This window comes from Xiphias gladius, chromosome 3 (assembly GCF_016859285.1).
Source record: "Xiphias gladius isolate SHS-SW01 ecotype Sanya breed wild chromosome 3, ASM1685928v1, whole genome shotgun sequence".
Taxonomy (NCBI): Eukaryota; Metazoa; Chordata; class Actinopteri; order Istiophoriformes; family Xiphiidae; genus Xiphias; species Xiphias gladius.
This window is the reverse complement of record NC_053402.1, coordinates 7,331,956-7,347,030: the sequence shown is the minus strand read 5'-3', so window position 1 is coordinate 7,347,030 and position 15,075 is coordinate 7,331,956. Positions and strand designations below refer to the sequence as shown.

At 40.8% G+C, this 15,075-nt stretch overlaps 1 protein-coding gene across 1 annotated transcript in view; it reads right to left on the bottom strand.

Moving 5' to 3' along the window:
- The window catches only part of smurf2 (SMAD specific E3 ubiquitin protein ligase 2), a 48,423-nt gene that overhangs the window by 8,311 nt on the left and 25,037 nt on the right, over nucleotides 1–15,075 (bottom strand). Inside the window, exons 3-11 of the mRNA XM_040119832.1 lie at nucleotides 13,850–13,958; nucleotides 8,881–9,014; nucleotides 5,972–6,037; nucleotides 5,218–5,302; nucleotides 4,919–5,002; nucleotides 4,093–4,307; nucleotides 2,070–2,154; nucleotides 858–1,016; nucleotides 661–708 (exon numbers count right to left, since the gene is read on the bottom strand). Of these exons, the coding sequence (XP_039975766.1) occupies nucleotides 661–708; nucleotides 858–1,016; nucleotides 2,070–2,154; nucleotides 4,093–4,307; nucleotides 4,919–5,002; nucleotides 5,218–5,302; nucleotides 5,972–6,037; nucleotides 8,881–9,014; nucleotides 13,850–13,958 (985 nt within the window). The remainder of the gene's footprint in view (nucleotides 1–660; nucleotides 709–857; nucleotides 1,017–2,069; nucleotides 2,155–4,092; nucleotides 4,308–4,918; nucleotides 5,003–5,217; nucleotides 5,303–5,971; nucleotides 6,038–8,880; nucleotides 9,015–13,849; nucleotides 13,959–15,075) is intronic.

Below are 15,075 nucleotides of genomic sequence, written 5' to 3'. Positions count from 1 at the left end.
CATACACTGCTCCACCTTTGTGGAGCAAACGCCTATGGGTAATTCTATGGCTATCATAGCATATTATGTGTTTTAACAGCTGCACAGGGGAAGAAATTCTGAAGACGTGCATCTGTGCAAACAGGCATGTACAAAGCATGGAGGCACAAAGCAACACACACAAATTTCCACAGATGCACACAAACACATGCACACAGTTCGTTCATTGACTTGGGCATCAAATTTATGCTCCGTCTCCTGGATGTAAGACGCTCCTCAGCTACAGACACTGCAGCCTTGGTTTCCACTCTGCTATGTGATGTCTGGCCAAAGCCAGCTTTGTGACGGATTGTGTGTTAAAATGCCTTTAGGATCAAAACCTCCATGGGGCTGAGGAATTTGATTTTTGTGTGGAAAGAAAGACTGCGGGGGAGTGTGTTTATGTATTTCTTTGTGTATGTGTGTGTGTGTTTGTGCGCGAACGTCTGCTCTGCACAAGTGCTTCTCTGAGTGCTGAGCACCTACAGGTGGTGAACATGCCTTGGCACGGTATCTCACTGTAAAACATTGACTGAGGGGGAGGCAAAGTGAGTAAGTCTGTGAAATTCTGAGAGATTGTGTGCTTGTGTGTGTTCCTATTTGTGTGCAGGGAGGACTACTGGCACGAAGCCCAAACCTTACCTGACATTCTGACTTTCGATCCCTCCTCGAGAACCATTAGGACTTGGACTACAGATGATTCAAAAGAATCAAAGACAAAATACAAAGACAAAACAAAGACAAAATAAATCTCTCCACTTTTATACCCTGTTTTTTATGTACTGTCTAAATTATTTCACGATTACATTTTTATGGCTCAAGGGTTCTGTAGAACTCACTTTAGGACTAGATGCAGGTTGGCAGAGAGGCGTGGGTCTGTGAACTGCGTGGTTCGGTTGTTGTGGTCGACAAAGTAAACCCTCCCTGTGGCAGTGTTCCGTATCTCCCATCCTGGAGGTAGAGGACCCAGTTCCTCACAGTTCACATTGCTCAGGTCTCTGAGATGCAACGGAAGAGAACACAACACGCGGCAAAGCATTATTACGCGAGGACTGAAGAAAAATAGAAGCAACGTAGGGTGGGACAGCGAAAAAGAGAGACAAAGCACACACATCAAATTCTAGATATAAAACATATCAAAGCACTGACTAATTGGACTCAGGCGGATAAGCAGGAGTCCGAGATGTCTGAGAAATCACTTTTATTCTATTTTTCTTCTTCCTCCCAACTAAATTATATACTGATGCCCTGCAACCCCCTTAAGTTGGACTCCATGGAAAAAAAAGGTTAAGAAATTAAAGCAGGCTCACTATGCTGGTGCTGACTTTTCTGTTTTGCATGGTTAAAGCCAAGGGGACTGGAGCCTCACGAGGGATGAGAGCTTGGCAGCTAAGCCATCTGCTAATGTTGGAGCTGTCTGAGGAGCACTCAGTAAGGTGTGGCTTGACCAATAGCCTCCTATAAAGAGGAATAAAAATATCCCCTATCACTCATATATTGATAGACTGCAAGAGAGCAGTGGCCAGGTATTATGATAAGTCATGTTTTATTGATAGCGCCTGATGTGCACCGATTCCAGTTTTTTCACATGCACATATAGATCTCTGTGCATGTGCATTTCTTTTGGAATATGGTGATCAATAAGACCCACTTGCCTGAGTGAGTATTGCCCAACTGCCTCTGGTATGGCTGACTGAGACCTGTGTGCTGTTGGCCACGTGTCTCAAAGTAAGGCCTTTCAACACTCGTGCCAGAGGACTGAATCGCTCTCAGAGCCCAGTGACATGGGTCTTCTCACAGCATGTCAGACTCATAATCAGCTGCAGGTTTACGGCAAAATACAAGGGGACCAGGACTAAAAGACTGTCACGACACAAGCTATGGGTTCTGTCAGTGTCGGTATGTAAGTTGACTGTTTTCAGCAACTGTGGACACCCCACTTCGTTATTCTTGCGTTTCATATATTTTACAATATGTATTGTGAATAGTGAAAAGAGCAAAACAATAAAAAGTGATAATGATGATGTTATGTCATCTCCCTGAGGTCATACCTGGGTACTCGGGGGTCGTGCCAGGTACTGACACCTGTCTGAGTATGGAGGAAGTACACTTGGCCTTGCTGCGTGGTCCTTTGCTCTGTATAAAGATATAAAAAGAGGGTTAATTGATGCAAGATTTGGGGATCCTTGGTGTGAATAAATTTAAAAAGGAAGAAACAGGAACATTTTGCTTCAATCTTGGCATCAAGTGCATGTTAACTGTTTAACATATATGGAAAATTGAAACTGAGTTTAATTGATGTGCCACATGTAGACAGATCTTGCTAATAATCTGTCTGAGAGAGATCACACAGATGGAGATAAAAGGACTGCCTGAGTCAGTGGATATCCCAAAAGGCAGCCAGGAAGCAGCAGAGGAGGCTGTGAGAGGAGGAGGGGAGGTGAGAGACAGTGTGAAGAACATTGTAGAGGAAAGTAGAGGAGAGATGGGGCTGTCTGACTTTTGAGTTGGTGAGCTCATTCATCACAGCCTGACAGAGATATTTCCATGGAGCTGCCTGCCAGAGAGCTCTGCTCTGGCATCTCTTTGGACCCACTACCCTGCTTTAACATGCATGTACACATAACCTTCCAAACCCCCACCCACCCGATGAGTGCACGCTATACATTCGACACACGGGGTGACATTTCTTGGTTTGTGTGAGCTCACATAAGGAGCATCAGAGCTGCTGACAGATTTTATAAGAACTACCCAAGCATTAAGAAAGTAAGACAGCGATAGAGAGAGCAAGAGAAATAAAGAGACAAGTGTAGTGAGCCTCAGAGCAGCCTAATCGGTGGGACTGAGGGTAAAGCTATGATACGCTTCTATGGCTCTGACTCCCAAATCCTCACAAGATTTTACTGTGAGGATAAACAAAACTCCCTAAGGCTGTGTAGGGATCGCAGTTTGTGTGTGTGTGTGTGTGTGTGTGTTTGCTTTTACATGAATGCAGTTGATTGTTTGACTGTGTGCAGAAAGGAGAACGGGGGGGGGAGTGAACGGCTGCTGCCAGCCTTTAACAACTAGATCAATTCAATTAGATTGTCTAAAATGGAGCCAGTATTCCAGACTCCTTGTGTGGAGCTGCAGCGTCATCAGAGCAGCTGTACTGAATGAGGACACAGATTAGCTGGGTTACTGAGCCCAGTGTTGAGCAATGAGGAGGGCAGAGGCGAAACAATTAACATAACAGTATTACAATGATGACACGATTCATAGTAGAGGTAGAAACAACTCGTAGGGGATTTTATAAAAAAAATTGCATTCTATGGTGTAATGAGAATATTAAATATTTATCTTTCTCAAGATTAGAAAGCTGGAGTTAACATACAGTATTAGGTGGTTTCCAACTTTTTTTTAAGACGTGCACCCACAAGTACCTCTTATCAACACCGCTGTCATGTGCCAACGGTGGGTTCTTTTAAGCTGATTTTAAACTGGATGTTATTTAACACTACTATATAAAAGTGAATACTGTTACAATATTTTTTTTCATATTATTTAACTTTCAGTGTTTAGATTAGTATGGTCGAAGTTTGCATTCCTTCTGCTAGTGTTAGAAGCTAGACATTTCAACCATTTATTCATTACTTTTAGCTATCTATTTCAGCCATGTATCTATTACTTTCAGATAACTATCTGAACTGTTCATTAATTACTTTTGGCTAACTATTTCAGACATTCATACTTCTTAGATAACTATTCAGACTTCTCTGTTAAGTTGCTAACTAGTTTCCACACACTTAATCATCACTTACAGTAAGTGTTGTGGTTTAAGATCTGCTCATATTTGGTAATATATATTGTAACACATAATAGTACATACACTACACAATCCTTGTACAATTAAAATTACTTTAATAAGGACTAAGCAATAAGACTTATATAAGGTTTATATTATTCCGGCTGCAAGGCAACCTGCAAAATATATGTAAGTCTAAAACCATTCTAGTCTTTTGAATTGCTCATGTGTATGTTCATATATACTGCATACAGTGCAAGTCCACTCTTTGGTTCTGGTTTCCCACTCACCATATCCCTCAGGCAGGTCTGGAGGCGTGTGCAGGTGGGTTCTGCTCATGTAGTTGCGGTGCCTTTGCGAGCGGACCCGTCTCTCCTGGGCCCGCTGGTCACCGTCAATTGGTGGCAATGCTGTGGTGGGTGTGGCACCGTTCGTACTGATGGGCGTGTTCTCATCCACGATGCAGCTGAGGGGCCGGCCAGGGCTGGAGTACTCTGATGCAGGCCTGAAAGGGGTAAGGGAGGATGATGGGGAATAGAACAACCACATAGAGGACCAAGATGAAAAGTTTAGATAATGGTTAATCATTGTAAGAAAGAAAGACAGAATATAAGAAAGTATAAGAGGAATGAAAAGGAGGAAGACATCTCCTCAAGCACAAACAGCAGCAAATCAATCGGTAGCATTTAGGAAGTCTTTATGCTCTAACTAAGAAATCCATGTAAGGCAGCAAACCAACAGACTATCAAACACAGACTATATACTGAGACTGTCTGAGGTAAAACATGGTAAGAACTGAGTAATAAATAGGGAGGTCGCTGATAGACAGTTAAAAGGAACACAAGTACAAAAGATCGAGACAGACAGATGAGATGCCTCTATTGACACTCTTCCCTGGCTCATCCAGATCATTAAACACCACTGACTGGAGCATTGTGTCTGACACCTTTTTTTTTTCCTTTTTCTTTTTTTTTTTTTGAGGAGCCCACTCCAGTTTTGGACGGAGTTCCCCAGTTTGGGAGCACTGAGGTCAGAGATGAGGTCTTCCATCAACCTGTTGCTGTTTGATTTAAGAGGTCTGGGTTTGAGTTTCTGTGGGCTGCAGAGGGTACTCACCTGGTAGGCCTCTCCCACTGTGTGGTGCGTGTGATGTGGTTCAAGTACTGGATTCGTCCAGACGCAGTCCTCCTCTCCTCCCAGCTGGCAGCAGAAACATACACAGACACAGCAGTGTGCGGACATGGTTATAGCCACAGAACCATCTAGTAGTCTCGCTGCTGTCTCACCACATGCAAATATCATATTCTGTATGTCTTTGCCCCTGTACTTTAAGGCAGCATTTCTTGTTTAGGATTTGAAACAGCCTCTTAAAAAATCCTCCTGAGATGATAAGAGATATCCCCCAACTCACTCACCCATCTGGAAGATCATTGTCAAACAGCCGACTGCAGTCCACCACAGGGCCACCTGTGCCTATCCGGTCCCTAGACTGCAGGCTCACTGCAGCAACACATGGCAGACAGATGCACACACTAGGATTACTAGAGAGCAGATTACAGTGCAAGGACAGATATTTTATCAAAGAAAACTGAGAAACTGAGCTATATATCTTTATGAGTAAACGGAATAAGGTTAGCGGCATTTTCTTTTATTATTTTCTATTTTTTCCTTCTGTAGAGAGAGTCAGATGTTATGGTATTATGAAATCTAATCCTACATTTTACACAAACACTGATAAATGTGACATTTACCACACTCGGAAAACTAGGCCTCAAAATATTTCATATATCTATAGTTATAATAACATTAAAGCATATCTTCAAGGGTATTTTTCAACTATTTTTTCTATGCGTCAACACAAACAAAACAGAACATGGAAGGTCATTACAACTTACATGATTATTACAAGAACTGTCAGAGCAAACAATAAAGGATGACTGGATATTTTTATGGAAAATACTGATATTATTTTTAAATCACCTTCCCTGTAGCCTTGTTGCCCTTGAGTGGTTAGTATACCACCTTTCATGAATATTCAATACACACTGAATGAAGGACAACATACTATACATCATGATGAAGAAAACAGTCAGTGGAATTAACTCCAGTAGTAGTTATTTGATTTTGATGCAACTTCCCATCCTTGTTTGCGTGTCTACGTGTACTCACCCACTATTTGGCCTCTGACTGTGTCACTGTCATTGGGACTCAGCTTGTTCAGGTCTAGTCTCTGGTCTGTTTAGGAGAGGACAAAAAGAAGAAGTGGAGAGATTGCAGAAGCAAAGGAAGGGAAAAGAGAAAAAGGAGAAAAGGAGAGAAAGAACACAATTAGAGAAACAGAAAATGAGAATAAAGATGAAAGAAAGAATGGGGAGAAAAAGAAAGAGAAAAGAAGATTCATTAGTTTCTGAGAGATGCATGTAAGCTAGCATGAGCTAGGATATTTTTTTTCCTCAATGGACAAGTTCCATTGCTGTGTATCATATACATCACTCAAGAGTCAATTCCTCTCTCCCTCATTATCTGTCTCTCATTCTTCTGTCTGCAGACCACAGCTTGGCTTTGCCCTGGAACAGATGGTCTGGTCTGTGGAACAGCCATGGGCTGTAAAAATCTCATTGAGCATCGGTACAGAGCAGGCTTCAGTTCAACTACAGAGGTCAAACATTTGACAAATTTTAGTACAAAGCCTGCACTATTCCGCTAAGTCTTAGCATGGACATGAACTTCTGCCAAAGTCTGGAAACTCTTTGTCTGAACTTCTTAAAGTCTGCGGAATTTGAGAGTGAGGGAGAAAGGGAGAGATCAGGCAGAAAGAAAGAAAAAAAAAAAAAAAAAAACAGACCAAAAAAAAAAAATGTCCAAGTTGCCTGCAGACATGAGAAATGCCACTATCTGCTCTCTGTTGTCTGAGTGTCATGCAGATCAGCTCAGGATGTCTGTCTAGACTAAACAGGGACCAAAACAGGCAATGGTCAAACCGTTACAAGGCTGGCCAGAGGTCAGCAGCCACAAAGAAAACAGACAGTCCACACACACAGACAGTAAAAATGTACGGACAAAAGCGCACTCATATTGAGATGCATAAAAGTATATACATTTAAATACTTGTGCAGTCAAATACACAAAGACAAGAAACACAGACACCCTGCAATTAGGTTACAGTCAACCCAAGACACTCTACAATTATACACAAATGTTGTAGTCAACCCAGTGTCCTCTCTAAGGCCTGCGGAGGGGACAAAATTTCAACTGCTGGTAAATGCACACAAAAAACAAAAGAATGACAAATACACAGAGGGGGAGAGACCACAACAGAAAGAACACAACAAATCTAAGCTTACACTTAAATAGCTGTACAATTATCCATGTCTGCGTGAAATGACCGGTTGTCTAGATCGGCAGACAGAGATAGAGGGAGGTTAGTCACAATGGCATTTTGTGTTTATGTACGTGTGTGCACATGCTGCCAGTCTATGGAGGAGACTGAAGTTGCAGCTAAGGGGTGAGGAGGAGGCCAGAGAGAAAGGAAATGCAAAGGCAAACCACTCACAGCTGTGGCACAAGGTTCAGGTTTCCTGTGTCGCTCCAGGAAAACAGGAGTGTCAGGGGTTTCTAGGAAAAGCGGTGGGATTCTTTCCCGTTTCTGCCTACGAGGGCGCAGGCACAGTGAGCAGGTACTGGCTCAACATGCAGAGAAATCACTCCAGACCACTTTGTTGAAGCAACAACTGTCTGGCACTGCTTTTACAAGGAGTCATTTACTAAAGCCTCTATCTCATTTATCCAGTTAGCTTCTGACATGAGACATTTTTACTTTAATTGCAGGGTGATGTTGATTGGCTCTTCCTGTTCTGGCAGGGGCAGAGTGTTGACCCCTCTCACACCCTGGTCTGGCCTCTGTCAGCCCTAGTGAGGGAGACAGGACATTAAAAGGAGCTACTCTATGTTCCGTCACTTAGCTCTGACAGCATCACTGAGTTATAACCTCTGCTTCTTATCAAACTACAGGTGTAAGACTGCCTTGATGGATACGGCTTAATTTTACCATTAGGGCTATAGCAATCATATCATTCTGTACCAACTATTGACATTTCATGGAAAATTGCGATTAGCAATTCAAAAGTTATTCTCGTCACCAGTAGAGAGTAATGAACTGAGGAAATGAAATGATACTTAAATAGTTCACAAAAGCAAAACACACAAGTTACGGATAGCTTGGCAACAAGATCTGTAATCCAGATTTGCTACAATTTAATAACGTCAGAATGAGCCAATCTGGAAGAAAAAAAATTAATTAAAAAAAAAAAAAAAAAAAAAAAAAATCACTGCATTAAAGCTGCACAATATTTTTGAAGTGAAACAGCACCAACAAATTTGTGTCTGTTTTTATTTCTAATAAAGTTACATTATATACACAGTATGTTGTAATTTACCACTAACGGCAATTCTTCTATGAAGATCTCTACTGTGCTAAAAGCATTTAAAAAGGTACCCTGTGGTGTTTTTGACCACTACTTGTGCTAGTGGAAGAATGTTTTTATGAGTGAGTCCTCATTTTATTTGTTTTATGCACGCAGAAGAGGACGCTTATAGGAACGTGTGGTGTGATTCGCATCCTGCCGCAGGTCTAAAACTATTCTGCTGCAATGAAGACTGCATGCTTGCAAACACGAATGTGAACAATTAATGATTTAAAATATCTAAGAAATTGACTTTACAAATGTTTTAAGAGGAAGGTAATGCACTCAACACATTTTCGGACATCAAAAATACACAGAATTCTTTTGCGTGAGAAACACTGAATGGTAACATATGTAAATATTTATGATATTAGCTGTCAGTATCCATTTCTGTACCACTTTACATTATTTGGAAATTCCGGTAATCAATCTCGTAGATTTTTTGGACCAACATCTTAACCTTCCAGGCTTTCCAAACCACAGATATTTACGCTTTATTTACGCCCAGACAGTGTCATGTAGAATTTAGAGATTTGTAAAACATAACAATTATAATAAATGAAAATGTGACTGTACATAGACAGGAAGCTACAGTTGAGTAACACTGACACTTACAGCCCGTGTCTTTAAGGCGGTTAATAGCGTTGGACAGAAGGCGTACACAGCCCAGGAACCCAGCCCCTTGCTTCTTGTGAATCTTCTTGTGATTCCATACACTGATAGTGATGGAGTCTGATTTTCCAATGTATCTGAGAGAAATAAATAAAATGAGACATAATTAATATTCAATGATGAGAGGCTCTCTCATAGACACCATGAAAATCAGTGATATAACCAGTTTTAATGAACAGTGTCTGTATTGCAGTTTCAGTTTCTGTGATAATCTCTGCTGTGAAACATAATTTCACATTAAAATTAAGCTGTTAAACCTTACTAGAGAAGTGCTGGGGATGTCAATATGTGACACAACATGTACTGACAAAAGTCTCACTCAGGATGTCCCAAGCAATGCAGGGAGACACACATCCGCTACAGAGGCTACTGCTAAATCTTGTCGTCAAGGACACATTACAAGACGCAGTCAGGACATGGAAACGGAACAGGAAGGTGGGGAGGCAGAAAGGGATTTTCGAGCCAGTAAATCAGACCCTGAGTGTCTGAGTATGTGACAGAATACCATAAGCAGACTGTGATCCTGTGAATCATTCATAATATTCATGACAGCCCTCCCCAGATATCAGAGGAAGTGAGACAGAGGACTTGAGCGAGGAGAGAATCAGTACAGAGAGAGGACATAAAATTTAAGCTACAATGACTGGATGAGCAGCAACTAAACTACTGAAACTTAGAAAATACTCTAAAATGTGACTGTTTCTGACTGTGTAAAGAGAGTCTATATTCATCCTATAAAATGGCTTTTTAAAATAATGCAGAAAACAACCTTTCAGCTCTCTAGCCTCTTTTGGTTTGAACAGAATTCATTATCATAACATTTTAAGAAAAATAAATACAACACATTTTGCCTAATAAATAAAAAGAAAATTGTAAAAATGAAGAGCGTGATTAAACTAGGTTAAGGTCATAAATCATGCTGTCAAATATAGAGGGTTGTCATAGATATTAGTAATATAAATTGAGGGTTTTTTGCCTCCTAGTAAATTGTTTTGAAGCAGTTAGTTCAGGAGAAATTCTACAACTATATAAGAGACATACTGCATGCACATCTACCAGTTTAAAAAAAAGAAATTGTGAATGAGTTGCATGGAGTAGCAGGCAGATATGCGATTGCACTAATGGGGAGAAAGTAAACAACATCAAATAGTAAGAGGTGGTTTTCAAGCAATAATTACAGAACAAAAGCTAAAACAACAAGATGAAAAGTCTAAAGCCATGCTAGCAGCTCTGTGAGGCTTTTCTAAAGCAGAGCGTCGCTTTGACTTTGACAATGCTAACATGCTGTTGTTTAGCAGGTATCATGCTAACCATGATGACCATCTTAGTTTAGCGCGTTAGAATGCTAACATTTGCTAATTAGCACTAAACACAGATGCTGATGGGAATGTCATTAACTTTGCAAATACTAGGTTGTAAACCAAAATATTGGACAAATTAAATTCTGAATTGATGGTGGCGGTAGATGAATGTTAAGGGATCACTAAAGTCATTATAGTTTGTCCTGAGAGGGACCATTAATGCGTGTTCCAAATTTCATGGTAAATCCATCTAAATAGTCGTTGAGATATTTCAGTCTGGACCAAAGTGGTGAACCGACCGACTAACAGACCGACATTGCCATCCATAGAGCCATGCCGCTATCTTAGCTAAAAACAACAACGTTAAAGAAGCATTTCTTTGTGTGCTGTGCCAGTAAAGAACTTGATCAGGTAATTGTATTGTATACAGACAGCCAAACGTGTTGGGAATGAGAGACAGCTACATAAAACAGACAGATCATTTCCTGACTGCCTGTTTCTGTCTCCTCCAGTACATTCATATTGCAGTGTTCTCTGCCTCGTGTGTCAGGCGAGGCCAGGGTGTGATAAAATCTCACCATGAGAACCTGTTGTGGCACATCTGCTCGGGTGGGCTCCCTCCTTCAGTCAAAAACTAATCATCTGTACGATTTGCAGTACTGCATCCCACTGTAATTATCGTGCTGCTAACCAAAGGGATATGAAACAAAGGGGCTGTGAGTAAGACGTCTGGACATTTTGAGTCCACGCCAAATGCCTGTCTGGGGTGCGATGTGAGAGAGCTGCTATGTCTGACAGACATTACGGGAGGGAAGTATTATAACCAACCCTGGTCATCTGGATCAGTCTCCATGTAATAAAATTCATTAGTCTAGCAAAGATTTTTAATACCAGACCAGAATTACCCCCCCACACACACACACACACACACATCGTGTAAGAGACAATGGGAAAATTGCAATAAAAGGAAAAGGCAGCAGATTTAAAGAGGCAGATGTGCTCTCTAAATACATCCTTTTATTTGGCAGACTGTCAGGCATCTTGAACACTGTTTTTAGTAGCTTTTTTCCACACCAAGTTACTGCCAAGGAATATGGTCAAAGTATAAGAAAAGCTTTACAGCAACAAACATAACAAAAGGGTAGCCCCACTACCAAGATTCACAGCTTGGGACTGGAACCTGCTGTTGCACTCAAATTGATTGGCACTTGTTTTAGAAATGTGGACTTACACTTGTGAACAGCTAAATCTGTTTTTGGATGCTGTTAAAAACTAAACACTATAAAACAGTGATTCCCAAAAAGGGATACATGTATACATGTAGGAGATACTTCTGCACTAGGCAGGTATGAGGAAAGAAAGTGGAGAAGCTACACTAATTGGAAAAAAATAGGAATTACTATTTAAAAAAGCGAGTCAAAAATGAGTCAGTTCAATGGTATGAGAAAAATACTGTGACAATATCAACTTTTATAGGGTTAGAGTCAAAAAACATCCAGTTAAAATGAAATTATTTGGAACATTACTGATATTGTTGATGAATGGGTACTTGAGTTCATCTGACAGGACTATGGAGGTAGATCAGACAAATGGCTGGGAAGCACTGCTCTAGAAAGATTAAAACAAACTGTAATCACCAATATAAAAAGGATACGTGATCACATTCATCACATAACATTGCTTTTTGAAATGAAAGCAGTTTGAAATAAATCATAACTACACCTGGATGGATATTTGTTAATATTTTGAAACTTGATACATGAAGAATTCTTGCTGAAAATAACAGCTTCAGTGACTTCCCATTATCACCACTCCACTGATACAATGTACTTTTGATGTTTTAATGTAACAGATGATTTCTCTGATAAACATAAATATCAGGGGAATCTCTGCTTTTACTGTACAGTGGCACTTTCATATTTTCCTTTTGCCCAGCCCTACATAGTAATACTGAGGAGCTAATATAGCCATTAATGGTGCTGTTGTTAGACTGAGGGCGTACATAAAAATCCAGCCCTCTATCAGTTCAGATAGTGGGAGGAAAATAGATGGATGATGAGTGAGTGTAAATAATTTGAGTCTGGACTGGGCAATTAACATTGCAGATAGATTTTTTTTATCAATTCTAATGTTTCCTTAATTTCAATGATATGCTGTAGTTCTTAGTCATTGTCTGTTTTCACACACTTGGTACAGGCAGAATGGGGAAGAGTGGCAGGCAGCCGCAATAACCGTGTCTGCTATCCCTGGCATGTTGGCCACATCCTGCAACAAAACTGAAGGGTCACAGTTCACAGGCCAGGGCTGTGGCTGACCAATGAAACCAAGGCTGTGGACACACACACACACACACACACACACACACACACACACACACACACACACACACACACACACACACACACACACACACACACACACACACACACACACACACACACACACACACACACACACACACACACACACACACACACACACACACACACACACACACACACACACACACACACACACACACAGAAAGGATTTCTACAACCTCACAGGAGCACATATAACAAATGGAAAAAAAGAGTCACTGCCAACAGCTTTAATGCACTAGGCTGTATTCGGAACACCAGGTGTTACAGGCCCTATTTTAATAAGTTAGAACCAGCAAGCCAGATTTCTAGGCTGCTCTCCGTCAATTAAAACCTCTCTCCTCCACCACAATGGCTGAGATTCCTTGTGCTGGCCATCAGGATAAACCATGACAGACAGTAAAATGGGTAGAGTGACATTAAACTTATCACTGGCACAGAAACATGAGTCATTTTCATAATAATTGAGCAACGTCTGTAGGCTCTTGGGACAAATTAGTGCAGAGAAGCTCCACTGAGCCACGAGTCTGTGTCCTCTTCCCCATCTATTTATCTTTAAGTTGTGTGCATCTGCGCGTGACTTTTTCCCTCTTGTCAAATTTGACATGAGCAGCTAATTTAACAGCCATGTAGAGAGAGGGTCCTGTATCCCCGGCAACCAAACAAACGGAGACATGTGCTTCCTCTTGCTGCTGGCTACGCATGACGATTTGGATAAACACCGGGCGAATACTGGAAACTTTCACTCTCACATTTTCACTCACGCGCTCTGTCTCTATTTTTTCCAGGCTACTTTCACAGGACAAACTATCTTTGGGAAAAGGCAATCAGGGTACAACAAGACATGCACGTGTTTTAGTCAATGGAAGAAAATACTATTGGAGACGCCCCTCCTTTTCGGTGCTTTAAATACTGTTCCAAAGGACATTTTTAGACTTTTTGCTGGCGCGAAAGGGTTATGTAATTACAGAGTATCTAGATAAGTGAGAGGCCAGATGCAACGGCTGTTTACATCTGTAACTGTTCACGTCCTTTTAAAAGCAGTCTGACACGTCTCAGTATGCTCACTTATCCAGGTTAAATATAGAAAGACATAAAAATCAAACTGCTGTTTGTAATCAGATTAAGTCTTTAGGTAGGTGGGAGGTATTCAAATAAACCAAGAAGGAATCTGTTTTTTTTTTCTCTCTCTGAAAACAGATGCAAGAAATGACTTAGTGAGAAAAGCCATAAAAATGCTCTGGGACTCACAGGTCGTAGTGTTGATTCCACTTGGGGTCAAGTGTGTTTCTCACAGTGTCTGTAGAGTGGCATTGCCCTGAGCCGTCCACAACCACCTTGGCAAAGGGATCAGGGAGGCCTACAGAGAGAGAAGAAAACAGAACACCACCACTCTCAGTCTCAGCCACATTGACCAAGAATAAATAACACATAGCAAAAAGTTTAACAAGACACAAAGGACAACATTACACGGCGGTGTTAGCTTGCTACATGGCAGATGGAGATAAAGACAACTTTTCTGCTTTGGGACCTGTCCAGACAAATTACTTACTTCCACAGACGTTTTGTCTTTTGATGCCAAATGAGGTCCTCTGGCAATCAGGCAATTCCAAGTTTGATAAGTAATTATTTAAGTCATTTATTAGGAAAAATATAAAACCTGTTGGTGGTTGCAACGTATCTGTTGGCTGTGTTGTGCAGAGTTGCTCTTTTTTCTCTGTTTTACATTATTTGAAACAGTTTGGTCTCTGATGATTAGTGATTGACATTTGTTATTATTTTTGACATTTTATACACTACATGATTCATTGCTCCACAAAGTATAGAGAAATCAATTGATAATGCAAATGATCCTAGCTGCAAATAAGTATATGTGGATGAAGCATGCACAATAACAGACACAAATGCATCAACACATGCACAATGATAAAAACAAAGAAGCACCATATAGATTAAGTTCACAAATAAAAACACAGATGTTTTTATTTATGGTTTCAGTGCTGCTCTCCACCAGCTCACTAACTGAAAGTTTGCTCAGCTCCTGAGCATTGGAATGGCAGGAATGGGCACAACAGAAACCACCTGAGTGAGCAGAGGACCTTTACATGCTCATTCACCATGACATCCTGACCCAAACACACCAAAACACTCAACACTATAGACACCTACACATGACTTCTTAAATCTATTTTACACTAAGTGGTTGTGGAAAGTTGACCAAAATGGCAGTATGCTCACTGTCACATGATTCAGTGACGTTATTGTAGACACATTATATCAGGATTCACACTAGAGTCTGCAATTTTGTGTTTAGAGGGATGGGGCACTGTGTAGAAAACACTTTTCTACTACCATGGATATATGAAGTAAACCATTCACATCTGCTGAAATGGCTGTATAAGTAGATCCTAGTCTGTTGTTGTCAGCCAACAGTAAAGTGAACCAAATTTCTCACTCTCAAAAGGTCTTTACAGTGC